Source organism: Brachyhypopomus gauderio, chromosome 6 (genome assembly GCF_052324685.1).
Source record: "Brachyhypopomus gauderio isolate BG-103 chromosome 6, BGAUD_0.2, whole genome shotgun sequence".
NCBI classification, from domain to species: Eukaryota; Metazoa; Chordata; class Actinopteri; order Gymnotiformes; family Hypopomidae; genus Brachyhypopomus; species Brachyhypopomus gauderio.
In genome coordinates this window covers 6,762,661-6,780,227 of record NC_135216.1, presented here as the reverse complement: position 1 = coordinate 6,780,227, position 17,567 = coordinate 6,762,661, and the positions used below count along the sequence as shown (strand labels likewise).

At 41.9% G+C, this 17,567-nt stretch overlaps 1 protein-coding gene across 2 annotated transcripts; it reads right to left on the bottom strand.

Moving 5' to 3' along the window:
* Nucleotides 1-4,145: 4,145 nt before the first annotated feature.
* mc5ra (melanocortin 5a receptor) lies at nt 4,146-17,389 on the bottom strand. Of its 2 annotated transcripts, none has more exons than XM_077008355.1 (2): nt 16,902-17,389; nt 4,146-8,996 (listed from the first exon to the last, which is right to left on the bottom strand). In XM_077008355.1, the coding sequence occupies exon 2, from the start codon at nt 8,923-8,925 to the stop codon at nt 7,930-7,932; it is 996 nt and encodes a 331-aa protein (XP_076864470.1). In that variant the 5' UTR covers nt 8,926-8,996; nt 16,902-17,389; the 3' UTR covers nt 4,146-7,929. The 2 variants fall into 2 exon arrangements, with proteins under 2 accessions (XP_076864470.1, XP_076864471.1); XM_077008356.1 differs by lacking the exon at nt 16,902-17,389 and adding an exon at nt 15,240-15,482.
* Nucleotides 17,390-17,567: the final 178 nt, after the last annotated feature.

Below are 17,567 nucleotides of genomic sequence, written 5' to 3'. Positions count from 1 at the left end.
GCAGTGGGTCTGGTTTTTCTTTTAACACATGGGGCTTAGGAGGTGAGGTCTCAGAAGGATTTATGTGGACTGGATTTCCTGCTTTGCCAGCCTCTCACACTCCCCCTGCAATGCCATCAACCTCACTGTCTATGGTCTTCTAACTGGGTGAAGTCCACCCATGACCCCCAGGGTGGGGGCTTTCATTGAATGGCATTTTTAAAATTAATTTCTTGTGCAGTCAGGGATTTGTGGTCCTGGGTGTGGCTCTTTCATGGCCCACCAGTCATTTCCTATACACTGTGTGTGTGTGTGGGGGAGCGGACTGTGAGTCTGAGGCCACCAGGGGCCACACTGTGTCCCCAGCAGTCACTCTGATCCTGGTGTGGATTACTGCCCATCAGACAGACAAGTAATCAGAAGAAAAGAAAGCTAAAAAGAATTACAAAGAGCCCAAGATATAAAAAGAATAAACATTGGAGATAGCTAATTATCCCTGCTCAAGTTAAATAGACCTATATATAATTATTATATATTTATATTTAATATAATAAAATATATTAAATATATTTTTTCACTATTAATTACCAACACAATAATATCCAGTGGAATATGAACTATATTTCTATATAAATTTATACACAAATGGGCAGCATATTAAAATTTTAAGCCAGATGGAGTCCTCTATAAACATGGCGAAGTTAATGTCAGTTACAGTATGTACATGGGGCATGTTTTAAGGCCCAGAACTGCAATAGCAATAGGTCTGAGTCAGAATTAGAATCAGACTTTATTGGCCAAGTATGTTTGTACTTACAAGGAATTTGTGTTTGGTTACACAGCTCGCAATACTCTACAAACATACGTTCCTAAATTTCCCATTCACTCCAGTCACCCGAGCACACATTTTGTAGATGTTCACGGACGCAAAAATAGCTTATAACATTCATTAAAATGTAAGTGCCAAACACTTCCAGTCAGTTTTCTTCATTAATGAGTTTTGGAAGGTAAACTGAGTGATCGGTAAGCTCTTCTCGTCTGTTTTCTGAACCTCTCCTGAGACACTAAGGCTAATGGAGTGTATTTTGTTGCACTCTTGCCGATAATGTAATCACAAGCTTTCGTCACCATGTTTTTTTCACGGTCTCTTTTTAAAATGATTTGCTCCTGTCGTGAAATATGTTTTCTCATATATATTTGCCTGCTTTTCTAAGAAAACCTGTGCCAGGGAAACTGCTGAACATAGTAATACAGCAAAAAAAACATCTTAAACGAATAAAAAATAGGGTTTCAAACGATTACCTGTCACAACGGCGAGCCAATTAAGAATGTTACTTGCAAATTACTATTTAGTCGCCTCACATCTGAAATCCTTCATATAAATATATTGGTGTCCATTTAATCAGAGGACTATCTGAATCTGAGGAACTGTTTGATGTCTGTGACTTTGAGCTGTACGCTGGATCACACCCAGTGGACACCCACAGCGCCGAATGTCTGCCCAGCACGGCCGTGCTCCAGCACCACCACCACAGGTGTGAAGACCTGCAGAAGGAGCCGCGTGGGCTAGCGAAGGTTCTCCAGCAGAGCTGAAGGCACTTTTAAACCCCTCGCTTGTGTACACCCCTGCTGTTTGCGTGGCCTTCAAGACCACTTTAGACAGCATTACCGCACGGCCCCCGTCACCTCCTTTTATAGCGTTAAAGTTCTGTGTTCTTTCACTCGACGCTGTTGAAGTGGTGGATTACTTTATGTGTCAGCTTCTCCCATTTATCCACCTGAGATGACGTACGATTTGATGCTCGATCGGTCAGCCGTGTTTAGGGTTCTGAGGTGACCTGTTCAACATCCTACAGAACATTACACACACAGACCTTCACCATGGAAATGAATGTTACCATGGGCAACCAGGAGTGCTTTACACATCACACCTCTGCTCACTGTCTGGAGATTCTTAGAGGCAACTCTCCCTCCCAATAATATCAAACTATATTAATAAAAATGTATTAGTGTCTCATCCATGATCTGTGGAAATGTCAACACGGGTAACCAACTGTTTAGACATATCATAATGCCATCTGCAGTAAATGTTAACATTTGCTCATATTTTGATTTGAAATGTAGGTATTATTTGTTGAACATACAGAGGGCTGTGCTGTTTGCCAAGGTCTTGTGTTATAAAGTTTTTTACACACTTGATGTGGCTGTGCTCTTCATCACGTTGTGCACTGTTGCCAGTGCTGCCCCCTCTCCCTCCTCCTCCTCACTAACCCTATTGTATTTTCTTTCAAATTCCACTGAGGACACACATGCTACACAATGCTACACAGCCGACCTTTAATTCATCATCACTTCCTCTGCTTTGTCAGAATTGTCTAATCAACAATATGTGGCCACGAACAAAGACATTAATGATGAATGACCACAGGCTACCGCATAGTCTATCCTCAAATAATCTTCCAGACTAATCATAAAAACTCCACTAACTCAATATTGGACACACAGCACATCTGTTTAGTAACCTGGGCACCAAAATGCAGTTTTGTTCTCATATACCTTCGTCCCATTAATAAAACTATTAATAAAGAGAATGCACATGAACATGCCTTTTAGGGAAAGTCTATGTGTCCTAGAAAAAGAGAATATGGTAGCAGAATATTACTGCTGACATTAATATGTGACCCGCATGGTCTGGAATAAGTTGTATCATGGGGAAGAAGACTTCTCTCTCTCAGAGGGGCCAAGGGTATAAATGGGCCTGTTGTGGCTGTGTGCCCCTGGGCAGAAGCATCCAGGAGAAACAGTGATAGCTCTGGGCCTGTAAGGTCACACCGCCCTCACCTGCTCCCTCGGTCCTCAGCTGCCAGTCCTAGTACTTTCTACCGGTCCTGTGTTTGGGTTTTCCTCCTTTTTATTGGCTAAGAAATCTTTTGTTTGCCCAGAGCAGTGTAATTCTGGGACATTATGTCCCTCTTGTTCTCTTCTTGTTTTTGTAGGTTTTGTTTTTTGGTAAATCTGGTTTAATTCTTTGTCTTTTATTCTGACCGGGCGCTTCTTTGGTAGGCTGTTGTATCACTCTGTGTGTGATTACAGCCCTGCACTGTTTTCTGGTCTGTGTTTCTCGGTTGTGTTTTCATTTTATTCAATTCAGAGACTCCATCCAGCCCCATTTGCTGGCGTTACGAGGGTGGATGAGAAGCGATGTTGGGGAGTGGGTGGGTGAGGGCGTGCTTCAGAGACCTGCAGTGGGGGCTGAAGAATGAATGTGGTGTTCTTCCAATTCAAGTAGGTTAAACAGCATCTAGAACAAACTCACATGATACAGCCTCTCCAGAATGCAATCTCTGCATGTTCTGAAAGACATAATAGTTGTCATGTGTTTCCAGACTTTTGGGGATGATCTCGAAAGTGGAAGGTGGGTGTAAAGGGGGATGAAAGTGCATTTTTGGCGACGGTGATAATTCAGCTCAGGTTTTAAGGGTTTCAGTTTCCCCAGTTCTCCATCTGCGGCGATGCAGTGAGATGTGAGAGCCTGCCCTTTGCTGCTCATTAGTCTTGTAAATGCTAAAATAAACAGATAAGAGGAATTGATTGCATCATAAATAAGAGCTTGAGGCTCAGCAGTGCTGTGACACTCGGGAGGGTTCACTCCCGATACGGCAGCTCTGCGAGGAACACTTTAGTGGTTTTTCATTACGAAACACACGATTTGACTCATCATTGGTTAATTATGGGGTTGAATCTGGTTCAATAGAGCAGATAAAACATTGCAATATACCGCAACGTTCTGCAACAGAGGCCGCCCACATTTCAAGGGCGACACCGCTGGTCTGTGCTGTGCTACGAGCTGATCAGGGATGCCTGCTGTGAACACTTTGCACACCTCAAATCTTATTTGTTAATGATAAACATAATATTAAACAAAAGAAAAAATAATTGATTTAATAAAATTGATTTAGTACTGGCATTAGTACTGGATTAAACTGATGAAGGTCACCAGAGACAGTTTACAACAGAATGCTCCTCAATCTGTGACTTCTTAATCTATTTTTTCCTCAGTGGCAATTTAAAGAAAGAGTATTTGGGGGAAATGCAGCTACATGCATTAATGGTTTTTTGGTTGTTGAGAACCAGTCAAATCAGTATTTGTACAAATTAGCCAAATATAAATTCTTTCAATCATTTATTTCAGTCATTTGTTTTCAGCTCTAATTAACAAGATAAATTCAAGGCAAAAAAAGCTGTGCACAATGTGACACGTCAGCTTTGCAGTGAATTATATCAACATGTCCTGCAGCTTAAAAGACTGCGAACACACTGAAGGGTTTCTGCCTCTCAAAGGTGAGTGGCTTTCTGCCTAATGGAAACCTCACCGTAGTTAAGCCCATAGCTCATACAGTGAATACTGAACCGTCACGGTTGCCATACGGCAGTGTGATACGGGGATGTGGGAACAACGTTCCCGTTTTCGTATGTATGCCAGCAGTACACCGCCAAGAGCTTAAGATCTGGGAGCCATGTGCGGCTCGGAGCGGCTCGCCACGGACCGCGTGTCTCTGAGGCAGCAGCAGTGATTTTCTGAGTGGCTTTCACATGGATTTTCTTCCTATCGGCACCAGAGCAGAGCGGGTTGCTGCTGGGGAGAGATGACGAGGGGGTGATACTGCCCCCCCAAATACTGCACCGCTCGGGCAGAGAGAATTCTGAAGAGTATGTTTGATCAATTCATCCAGCAGGTAGCAATGCATGACCAAGGCCTGATGCTGGCGTGTTAAGGTGTCTGTCTCCATCGATGATTAAACTGGCTGCTTCCCTGTTAAAAAGGGAGGGTGTCAAATTTTTTCCCACTGTTAAGATATGCATGTTGTTCAGATTTCATCAGCAGGTCTGCTAAAGAATTCATCATCACTTGGTTTTCATTAAACAACAACTGAATTTACAGCCTATATTTGTTACACATATGACCTTGATAGAAATACAGCAAATGTGTTTAAATGCCAACACCCACACATATGTGTTTACAACCCGAGAACAACTGTGTAGTCTGAAACTAGATTAACACAGACAGTAATCAGTACAGATAAAATGCTGACAGAGATATGAGGTTTTAATTACACATCAATTAAAACATTACACAATGTCAACAGCCTTAATTAAAGTAAAACTGTGTTGCCTTTGAACTGTAAAGTAGTTGTCTTAAGATGTCTTGGCTTTCTTTACATTGGTGCATTTCCTAATGCAAAGAAAGACAATACACTTTTCATTGGTGTATTTTCCTTTTCATTAGCATAGCTTGCTTTTCATTAGCATATCTTCCGTTTCATTAGCGCATCTTGCTATTCATTAGCACATCATGATTTTCATTAATGCATCTTGAGTTTCATTAGTATGGCTTGCTTTTCATTAGCATGCCTTATTACATGCCTTATTGATGCCCTCTGACATTCAAATGTGTTTCAAATGTTCAAATGTCAGTAACAAAACCTTTGTGTGTTTAATGTAAATGTAGATTCCGTTTCACAGATCTGAGACTGTACATGTTAAATCATTTCATTCTTCACTATGCGTTCTACAGAGAACCAGCATCACAGGATGACTTCTTATCCAAATTTGCTATGAAACCATGAAATTATGGGAGCTTGCAAAATTTTGTTTGGAATAAAAAATTTCATTTAGCAAGAATGAGAAAAGCAATCGTGTTTTTATTTTTTCATCTTGGTATCTCATGTTGTTTTTTTCCACAGGAAATCCATCTTGATTCATCTTCAAGATAGTGGGTACTGTGCTTTGTGGAACTCTGGGCAGATACCGTCATTCTGACAGGAAACAGGGATAATATGAGTCAGCTTCACTTGTTTGATCTTGTGAGTCTGACAATGGTGAGGACGAACAAATTAGATCTCTGAACTCCGGATATGTTATAGTCCTTGTCAAATTTCATATAGCAGGTTTGGGGGGGGGGGGGAGCAGCATATAGTCATTGTTACCGTTCTGAAATGCACATGATTTAATTGCACATCCTATTGTACCTCTAAACATGTCACAGTAAGGATCCTGGGTTTGTACCCCTAAACAATCTCACAGTATAGATCCCAGGTCTGTACTTCTAAGGACCCTTGTAGTAAGGATCCTGGGTTTGCATCTCTAAAGAACATCACAGTAAGAATCCCTGGTCTGCACCTCTACAGAACCCTGCAGTAAGAATCCCTGGTCTGCACCTCTACAAAACCCTGCATTAAGAATCCCTGGTCTGCACCTCTACAAAACCCTGCAGTAAGAATCCCTGGTCTGCACCTCTACAGAACCCTGCAGTAAGAATCCCTGGTCTGCACCGCTACAAAACCCTGCAGTAAGAATCCCTGGTCTGCACCGCTACAAAACCCTGCAGTAAGAATCACTGGTCTGCACCTCTACAGAACCCTGCAGTAAGAATCCCTGGTCTGCACCTCTACAGAACCCTGCAGTAAGAATCCCTGGTCTGCACCTCTACAGAACCCTGCAGTAAGAATCCCTGGTCTGCACCTCTACAGAACCCTGCATTAAGGACCTCAGATCTGCATCTCATTAGATCTCTGCAGTAAGGACCTCAGATCTACATCTGGCATCATTCCCAGGCCCACCCCATTCTCCCTGTGCTCACAACGCTGAAGAAGAGAGCACACCCAAACCTAAAACTGTAGGTTGTTTCTTGAATGCTAACCACTAAATGAAACTTCCTACGGGACCTCAGACGTGTCAACTACAGTGTTTCTGACAGGCTATTACAAAAGCTTTGATCCAGATCTTCAGCTTTCCATTGAATGGTTTTACTGTGGACTCCTATAGTGAAATATTCTATGCTACTCCACTGCAAGGAAGAAAATAAAAGACCTTTAGAAGCTTCAAATCAGCAGGCTATGTGGAATAACAAAAATGCTTGTCTACGGCATTGCTGGTTCACTACATTACTCAGGGGAAATGTTTAGCAATGCTACACGCCAAATGCATTTCAGATCCAGAACTTGTTTCTCTCCACCTGAAAGAGAATATAAATATTGGACTGAGGACAGAAATCCAGTTTACGTCTGTTTGAGATGCCAGTCGTCTCTCTCTCTCTCAGCGTTCCTCATAAATCTCTTTTTTTTGCCTCATCACCTCCTCCAAATTTTCACTGCCATATCAGTTTAGGCAGAAATAAGAGCAACAAACTCTGTTGTTCCTTGTTACGATGTCATAATTAGATGTGTTCTATAAACAAAGTCACATTCACAGTATTTCCAGCACCAGAAAGAACAGTTAAAGCCAAACTCTGCGTCCAAACAGCTTGAGCCAATGGTCACTACTGACAACACTGGAACGACGGAACACTGATATGCAAACAACTGTGCTGCACGATGCTTTTAACGAATGAACAGTGTTTGACTATCGGAACACTGGTAAACATAGCCACATCTCTATGGAGCAATTTTTTGAGTCAAGTAATATACTGTAATTCACTTATAAGTTCCAGAGGTTTTAGAATAAGCAAACAATAACCAAAAAATTTAAACATAACTTTAGCTAGTTGCACTAATAACTGCTTGACCCATTAATGCACACCATTTGAATAACACTTTTCCATTTGTCGGCAATATTTACCAGGAAGCATTGCAGACATTCTTTTATATATGTAGCGGTCCATAGCAGACATTCTTTTATATACAGTGAGCGTCTCCAAAGCACTACAGTTTCAATACATTCACATACTGCGTTCCAGTGATTGCTTTATGAGATCACGTTTGCCTCTGCTGCTCTCCTACAGGCCCTTCATTCTCCTCCTCCATTCTGTCACAAACACTCATATTATTGGCTGTTGGCTTTTAGAACGTTCCAGAAAAACCAAGTCAAATGAGCCATTGTGAGTGCAGGTAGAGCATTCTAGTGAACTCCCCTTAGTCACACACAGGTGCGGCATACCGACCCAAAGCCACTTTACTTGGACATTCTGAAGGCGTTCCTCAGGCTGTAGCAGCAGATGATCTCGCGGAGGGTCTTACGCATCTCCTGACTCCTGAAGGCGTAGATGAGCGGGTCGATGACAGAATTGCACATGATCAGGATGAGGTACATGTTGAAGTGGGACATGAAACACATGCAGTAGAGGTTCCTGGGACAGGAGATCATGAGGATGAGGTGGAGGAAGAACGGGGCCCAGCACACGATGAAGATGCCCAGCAGGATGGTGAGCGTCACCGCGGCCTTCATGCTAGCTCTTTGGTGGATGGAGTTGTAGCCCGGCAGTGCGGCGATGCGCTTGACGTGGGAGCGTGCAAGCACGAACATGTGGCTGTAGAGGGACGCCATGAGGGCCAGCATGGTGAAGAACATGGAGACCAGGCACACGATGACAGGCGTGCTGTCGGAGTAGACGATGAAGATGATGCCACAGCCCGTGCAGAACGTCCAGATCCCTGCAATTATCATGGACGCCCGCCGCACCGTCATGATGTTGTGGTAGCGCAGCGCGTAGAAGATGGTGACGTAGCGGTCCACGGCGATGGCCAGGAGGCTGCACATGGAGGCCACCACGGAGATGCAAATCATGGAGTCGAAGACATTGTCCATTTGCCTGATGAAGTGATCTTCCACCACCAGCTGCTGGTTGTTGAGCAGGTAGATGACGATGGTCTCCCACGCGTTGGAGACGCTCACCAGCATGTCGGCCACGGCGAGGCTGCACACGAAGAAGTACATGGGTGAGTGGAGGTTCTTGTTCTTCACTATGGCGCAGATGACCAGAATGTTCTCCAGAAGACTGATGATGCCGAGGATGAGGAAGACCTCCGTGGCGATGTTGAGCTGCTCGCAGGCCTTAGACTTTGTCTGATGCGGAGCGTCTGTGATGTTCGGGAAATAGGAAACTTGGCTGGCGTTGACCATGAAAGTCCAGAAAGGCACAGGGACAGTGGTGACATAAGAGGAATTCATCGTGAGGGAGGGGCAGGGGTGAAAATGTTCCAGAACGTTCTGTGAGTCACTGTGCTGGATGCATTGTTTGCCTGTGTAAAGAAAGAAGTTTAATAAAAACAGTGAAAATTACTACATAATCAGATGGGTCACATAGTTTGAAATATTACTTAATGTATTAAAGCACTAGAAGAAAATCAACCACCTAGACATAATTACAGCAAAGAAAGAAAAAATTTTACCTTTAAAATCTGAAATTATTTGATTAAACCTGTAAAATCCAAGAACCTGTAAGTGAGTCCAAACTCTCATTCTTCACTCTTGTAGTAACTTTTATATTGGCATCACTGTAGTGCAGATGCTGGATAAGTATGGATATGTATTATATGCTGTCAGATTAATAAAACGCTGTCAGATTAATAACTTGCAGTCAGATTAACAACTTAATAATGAGCCAGTACTTTGCTTGTATGGATTCTTAGTTTAGTTATGGAAGATTTCTCAGTGGCATTAGCACACATCTTCCCCAGAACGTATTCTCCTCTAAGGCTATGAGATCACATTGTTCAAGCATGAAAGGCAGGAAAACACGTGCACCTGGCCCAAGGTCTCTGTGAAATACATCTCCATTCACCGCACTGAAGCTGCAGCACGTGACTGAGGTCAGTCTGCACACACACAGACCTGTGAGCGTGTCATCAACCACGCCGATTAATTATTCCATTTGGAGAGGAGAAAAAAGATGGGTTTACGAGTGCTAGTGCTGCCTGAATTTGTACAAAGCACCTTTCATGTATGTGAGTATACGGGCCATCCATAATGCAGCATTTTACTGCCTCCCTGATGAAGCTTTCGTGAAGCAAACACAAACACACTGACAGTCATGAGTCACCAGCATCTGGACACGGCCACGCCGCTCATCGCTCTGCTAACCGGGCCACAGTTCATCATCCTTCCACACTTTCTAAGTTGGCATTGACAACAACAACAGCAACAAAACTTGATTGCAACCGTTAGATAGGGGAACGATGCCAACTGCGTGCATTCATGGTGTGGGAAGCCCAGCAAAGTCAATGAAAAATGTGGAATCTGTTTTTTTTTTCCAATGTTTTTCAAAACTGGTTAAACAAGACCAGAACACCTGACGGCACAACACAGGCCAGTAAACCTAATAAATATTATCACCGCATGAGCGTTTTAAGAAATATATCTTAGAATCCGGCTATTTTTATTCAATCTGTCTGTATGTCTGTCTGTCTGTCTGTCTGACTGTCTGTGTAAGGTGAGGAGCGATCCTGTGTAACTCGTGCTTGGTATACAGATGAATGAATAGCAGCTCCATCTCTGTCACAGGCCTATCTATAGTGATCCCGTGGTGCAGAGTTAAAAATAGCTAGGGGTGTCATGCAGGACTCGTCAGGAATGAGAGGCAGAGGATCTCTTCCTGTGTGTGTGTGTGTGTGTGTGTGTGTGTGTGTGTGTGTGTGTGTGTGTGTGTGTGTGTGTGTGTGCGCAACAGCAGGTCTAAGGCCTTCTACCCCTACCACCTCTTTGCACTCTCTTCTTTTCTTCCTTCCTTCTGTTATCTTCACTCATACACACACACACACACACACAAACACACTCTTATAACCTTCATGCCTTCACATACACACACACTCACATACGTTACCTGCATTCTAACACGATCTGTCCATCACTCAGGCTCTTGCACAGGAAGATCTCACCTAAACACCCATACTTGCTTAGACTAACTGCACAAGACTAGACTCCTCCCTCAACATATCACCTCCCAGTGGGGGTAGGTGCCCTCGGGCTTAACAAACCTATTGTTTAGTCTGGAACTTTTCCCTTTCTGCTTTGCGAAGTAGCACTACGTACTAAGTGCAGAGAGGGGGCGCTCTGCCATGTGAAGTGGTCCGTTAGACCACACATTAAAAGGGACATTTTACATGGTGATAATGTGTGATATGAAGCTTCGGGGATTTGATTCCTCTGCTTTGTTCACATGGACATGTGTAATACATGCCAGTTATGGCCTGTGTGAGATGGCCCTGTGCTACGTGTAGTCTTTAAAACACATTCATGCTCTGGTTTTGTCTACTGGTGCTAGCATGAACACGGGGCCGATGGTGTAGAATGGTGGTGGATTCAGCTGGGAGGTATAGTCATTTAACACCTTCACCTGTGCTTTTCATTTCATCTCAGGAGTCTCACCAATCTCACCAACACTGCTACATCAGTTATATAATACCTCTCAGCTGTTTTACTCTCCTGAAACATGTCTGATGAATGTCTTGGCATCTGACCAATCAGACTTTCAATGTGATTTTCTTTATGTTGGTAGTCTCCAGATCGATTCCAAAGGCTATTGCGCAATACCGTAGTCTCTGCTACTGCATCAATGTAAATCAAATGGATTGACAGGGAAAAGCTCCTTTCCTTCCGGATATGTTCTAACACACTTCCAGTATCTGAAGGAAAAGGAAAATTCTGCTTGAGTCACCCTGCAATAATTCAGAGAACTCAATAATACCCATTAACCAACCTCTTCCTTTAATGGTATCATACATTTCTGAATGAACACACATCCACTTTCAGTACAACTCAAGTGGCACTCGGTTGTTTGAGTGGTTCTTTACATGGGCTAATGACATGATGTAAAGCATAATGTCCAACGCAAGCACCTGAACCTAAGTTCCATTAGTTCATTGCATTTTAAAGGAAAAATAATTGATTCATACACTCAGATTTTTAAATTACTGTGGAATTATTGGGATACTCTAAACTGCTAAACTTCCAGGACCTGCAAATGGCTCCATAATGTCTATCTTCACACTTGTAACTGCATACCGTTCATATTAGTGGTCAGACTCGAAGTATCAGATTCACAAATAATTGATAGTAGTCACTGAATGTTATGCCTCAAGATTAATAATTATATAATAACATGAAAGGTTGGGTGAAAACAAATCTTGAAATTGGAATATAAACAGTTGAACCTAAAAACCTTGGTCAATTTGTCATCTACAGACTCTGAAGGATTACAGTTCATCAGCTGTGCAAGATGAGGAACTTTTATCCAAGATGTTCTCTATATCGTCTGATACTTTAGACCACACATCAAAGCACGGGCTGTTTCCTGTGGTCCTGGGGTCCCACTCTCCTGCACGGTTTCATTAGAGAAGTTACAAGAACCGACACTTCAATGACAAGTCGATACCAAAATTGTGAAAACGTTAAGGTTCTTCTTTCCCATGGTACTGAAAGTACTGATGGTTCCACAGATCTCCCAGACCACATGAGTATAGCATAGTGTGTCTACACGCGAATAAGCAAAGAACACTGGAACAACACCAACAATACAAACACGAGAAATGTCATCGCCACAAGCAGAAGCAATACGTCTGTTTTGCGTTTTGAGTCCGACGACCAGAGTCAAATAATGGACAGTGCAAAGCAATTATGTAAAAGGTGTATGAAAACATTTGTCACTAAAGAAACACTACAAATTTAGCTAAGCACCTCAAAGACAGACAACCAGAGCTATATAGAATTCGTAACCTAAAACGTAACAATTTTTAAAAGTTTACATTTATTATTTGTGAACTAGGACAGCTGCATCTCTTGTTACAGAATAGAACCAAAGTATTTATAAATGTTTTAACATGTTAACATCAATTTTTTAATTATAATTTTTTGTTTATTTTTTGCTGTGGTATCGAAATTGGTATTGAGAGTCACAGAATTTTTGTGGTACTGGTACCAGCTAATAAATTTCTGGTATTGTAACATCTCTAGTTTGAAGGGAATTCTGCTCTATAGCACATCTGTCAGAGCTCATAAAGAGTTTGATACTGAGCTGATGAGCTGGAGCAAGAAACACTTGAAAATGAGCAGAACAGTAGGACCCCAAGATTGGAACTAAGATTTCATGTACTACTCAACTTCTGTATTTAATCTTCAAGTTTGATTCTATTCCTTACATATCAGATTTAAGATACACATTTCATGAGAAGCAAAAAAATCAAACGTTCAAACAATTCTATACTAGGAGTGATTCTGTTAGTGAGGTCAGAGGGATCTTTGTGTAGGACATGCGGGGCAAGAAACAAGTATCTGCCGATCTAATGTAGAAATCAATCTGACAGTCTGACAGTTGTATTATTCTTGACAGGTTCCCTGATCAGATTGTGTTTCTGCTTTAGAAAGTAATTCAGTCCTCAGCTCAGCTATGGCTTGGAGAATGACGTCCTGATCAGGCCTCTGGTCGGTTGTAGCATTGGCCTCCGTGTTAGCCTTTGAATTAGCTCGTGTGTCCGGCATTTTTAGGTTCTTTCCGTATTCCTTACGCTTCTTTCGCTCTAAATATCAATCCTGGCACAATCTCTTCACCAAACCAATCCGAATATTTTGGATGTTTAAAGACTTAGCTACTTTATTTATTTAAAAAGTAGTTCCAGTGGAGAGCCCATAGAAACGCATCCTCACATGGTACCGCTCTCTCACCCACAGCCAAGTTCCCTGATCAGAAGCATTCCGGAATCAGAAGCATTCTAAAATCAGAAGCATTCCAAATTCAGAAGCATTCTAAAATCAGAAGCATTCCAAATTCAGAAGCATTCCGAAATCAAAAGCATTCTAAAATCAGAAGCATTCCAAAATCAGAAGCATTCCGAAGTCAAAAGCATTCTAAAATCAGAAGCATTCCAAATTCAGAAGCATTCCGAAATCAAAAGCATTCTAAAATCAGAAGCATTCTACGTGTCCAAATCCTTTATTCCAAATAAATAATTTTTTAAAAGGAAGAAACGGTATATATATCCTCTTAATATATCACATAAGCGCAGAAGCTTGGAAACGGCCTCTGACCAGAATCGATGTTTATTAGTAGCTACACAAATATCCTAAGGGGGTCCGTTAAACACAGATCTGCAAACTGAAAATCTTTGGGAAGACTTATGTCCGACACCGGCAGACGCCAGTTTTTTACGCCAATTTAGAGGTTTGCTACATTTTTCGTTAGCGGTAAGATACAAACTGAGATTTTCCAAGTGGTTCCTTTTCACTCCACAGACTTCTGTGCGGCCATTACACGTTTATCAGCCACTCTACATCAAGAGTCCTGCTATTTTCATTATTTCATGCAATGGTTAGTTGGGCGTTTTCCCCTTAAAATAACGACCACATCATTGTCACAAAATTATGTTCAAACATATTCTGGCGCGACCTCATGACACCTGGACTATCAAGCAACGCTTATTTCGCGTCCAAGGCTTTGGCTATATCCTTAGAAACTGAGCCAGTCAACAACCGTCACCTTACAGATTCTAATCGCATTCTGTTAATAGTACTTTCCGTTCTCCTGTTAATAGTCAGATTGCATCGAAATATTAGGAGATTACCATGACTTTAAAGCAAGTTTTTTTAATGATAATTTTGTGCATTTCGCACCACGCGCCTCCGCAGTGGACACTTAGACGTCTGTTTTGTCGCCGCGTTCCCACCCACGCGATTTGGACTCGAGCGCTCGGCGGTCCGCAGTGTCTGACCGCGTGAGTATGTCACTTAGCCTCACGCCATTTCAGATTGGTAATACCGATGATTAAGATCATTTCATAAACTTTGACTTCATCAAAAACAGCAAATACAAATAAGCTATTTTGGCTATCTGCCCAAAATGACCAATATAGCCTAAATTCATAATGCTAATACCCAAGCTGGGCACACAGCCCGAACACAGACATCGTGCAATATGAAAATGATCAATCGTGCAGTTTCGCAACACGTAATGTGACTTCGTGACTTTCACTGTCGTATCGTAACTGAAATGTTATGGCCCCAATATGATACGTTTTCAGTTAAGTTGAAAGTTCTATCCTCTGGTACTGACTATTTGAATAGCATGTACAGATTATGTGATTTTTTTAAATCATGCAAACTCTGTTCGCTATTTATAACTGACTTTACATCCGATTTGTTAACAACTAATGGAAAACGATACTCGGGTCTATGATCATTTAAAAGGATGTAATGAGAACTGTGCCATAAAGTCGATATATAAACTCTCATTTAATTTCAGAACCAGATACTGGACAGCGCCTAGTTTCAGATCGGACGTATCGCTATAACAGTTCAGAACAAAGAAACAACGACTGGCTTTTGACAATAAACAGCGACAAAAATAACTAACGCTGTATATTATAAGCATACAATAATGAAATCGAAGGTAACCGAAGATGTTAGTTACACCCACCAGCGAAGTTCATGAAGCATCAAAAAAGTTTGGCACGATCTACCATAATTTCAATTTTATCTTATGAACTCCTACTCACCTGTGCGCTCCTAACAGGCGACTGGGCACGGAGGACTTGTGCTGGGTTCTCCACACAAACCGCGACCTTCCATGAGGTTCTACTCGTGATTCTGCGCGAGAGGGACCTGGTCTAGTTCGATATGAGGCGCGAGGTTGAATCAGTGGAGCGATTTAATTTATAGGCTGCAGTCTCGAGAGAAAAGACAGGGAACGCGCCACCTCTAGCGCACAGGCGGACACAAGCGAGACTCACCGCTACACGCACCTCAAAGACTTCTTTACGTCTAATATCCTTTAACTTTTAACTACGACATCATATACGTCGCCGTAATTTGTGACTTTGTGACAAGGGTGTGGCAGGGCTAAGCCATTTCGTTGCCATTTGCTCGAAACTATATATACATACATACATATACATATGCTGAGGTATAACGTTTCAATACTTAAAACACGTTTAAATCAATCATTAAGCAGAGGTGAATTCAGTGAGTCAGGGTAGGTATACTGAAAACTACAAGATGCATTACTGGGTCAGATGGAAGAAATGTGTTAAAATATAATGTATTTCTACTGCTGTGAGTCACCTTGTAAAGCATGAAATGTTGATGCTAACGTCTTGTCGGATTCGGAGTTTTGGAGCACGTCAGAGGTCTTCAGGTTTTAATGTGGCAGACTGGAGCGCTCAGGTGTCCTGAGCGGTGTTAGTGGGGCGGGACTGGCCTGTCTCTGGTCTCTACAGCGCTTAAACTTAGTGAATGGAAGGAGACCCAGATGAAGACACTGGAACAGGAAAACTCGGTGGTGCAGTTTCACCCGAGGTGAAAGAACCGAATGAAGCTCGCTACACGACACAGCTCGAGATAAGACCACTAAACCCCTGGAGTGGCCCCTCCAATGTGGCTCGTGATGCTGAGTTGGGCTTTTTATTTCTGAACAGGTAAGCTATGCTGATGGTTTGGTAGCTACAAAGATGAAAACAGCCATCTAGTTAATTTTTTTGGAATTTAATGTAACCCTTACAATGCGTTGTATCCTTGTAATTGTTTATTTTAGCTGTTTAGAAAATATGAGCTTTTAGCTAATAGATAACAGTGTCTTTTTTTGCTTGGTTTGTCCTTTATTGACAAACCAAGCTGTCCATTATTTTCAGGTCATTTCCAGTGCTATTGAATATCTGTCATTGAATATCTGTCATTGCGCAAACAGTGCTATAGACAATGTGAATTCTTGTCACAAAAAGTTTATAGACCTTGTCACTGTGAAGTTTACTTCTTGATAGTGAATTAAAATATGTGTATATTATATAATACAGGTGTATATTAATAATACATGGTTATTACGGCTAACTTGCTGTATCTCATGTAAGGTTACTTTACCTAACTTTGGCCAAACTGTATGGAAGCTAGTAACAGACAATATAAAATCAATGGCATTTAGGCAAAAAGGCTAGTTTCAAAGCACATAAAAAGTATATTTTGGGTGTAGAGTTTTACAGAACAGCACCTTGTCTTAGCTAAACAACTCACAACACCAACTATCGATAATCTGATTCACTGTTAGCAGAACTTACCTAGTACAAAACTTACCTAGTACTCGGTGAATATGACCCATTTAATTCTGCATTTGAAATTCAACATTATACTGACGAGGATATAATTACAGCAGTAGATAATTCACTTACATTGTGAGAAGACCTGCTCAGATGGAGTTCTCGTTGAATACTTCTTCGGCACAAACACGCACTCATCAGATAAATCCGTCAGTCAAAGGCGGCACAGCCCGTTACAATATGTTCTTCCACACGTTTTCATGCAATTACATATTTCCACCAGAGAGGTCACCAATTCTCCAAACATATATAGTGCAGCTTTAATTCAAGCTGCAATTTTCTTTAATAAAGCTGTGTTAATGTCTGAGCACATGTAGTTACATAACCGCAGACATTTTCTTCATTGAACTAAGCAGCATAACCTTACATGAGCTAGTAGCCCAATGCAAACTAAAAGTATTGAAAATCTCAAATGTTTCCTGAGTAAGTGCACAGAGCACTTTAACAACACACTTTAGTTAGGTCTGTAGACCTAATGATGGCTATATTCTGCGCAGATCCTCTTTAAAAGACGCCAGTCTTTCTAAAGGGGCAGGGCCTAGTTCTTGTCCTGGAGAGCACACAGTCTACCACACCTCGTTCAGATGATTACATTTATTAGGTGGTAGAGCAGAGACATCACTAAGTTGCGTGCTGGATTCCAGTACTCAGGACGTGGACCGGGACTGGAACATGAGGCAGCAGGATTGGAGCAAACAGGCTCTGATACACCAACGAGCACCTGTAGTGAGAACAGAC

Bases quoted from the DNA above. Each gene is read 5' to 3' on its own strand.
- mc5ra (XM_077008355.1), bottom strand. From the start codon at position 8,925: ATGAATTCCTCTTATGTCACCACTGTCCCTGTGCCTTTCTGGACTTTC.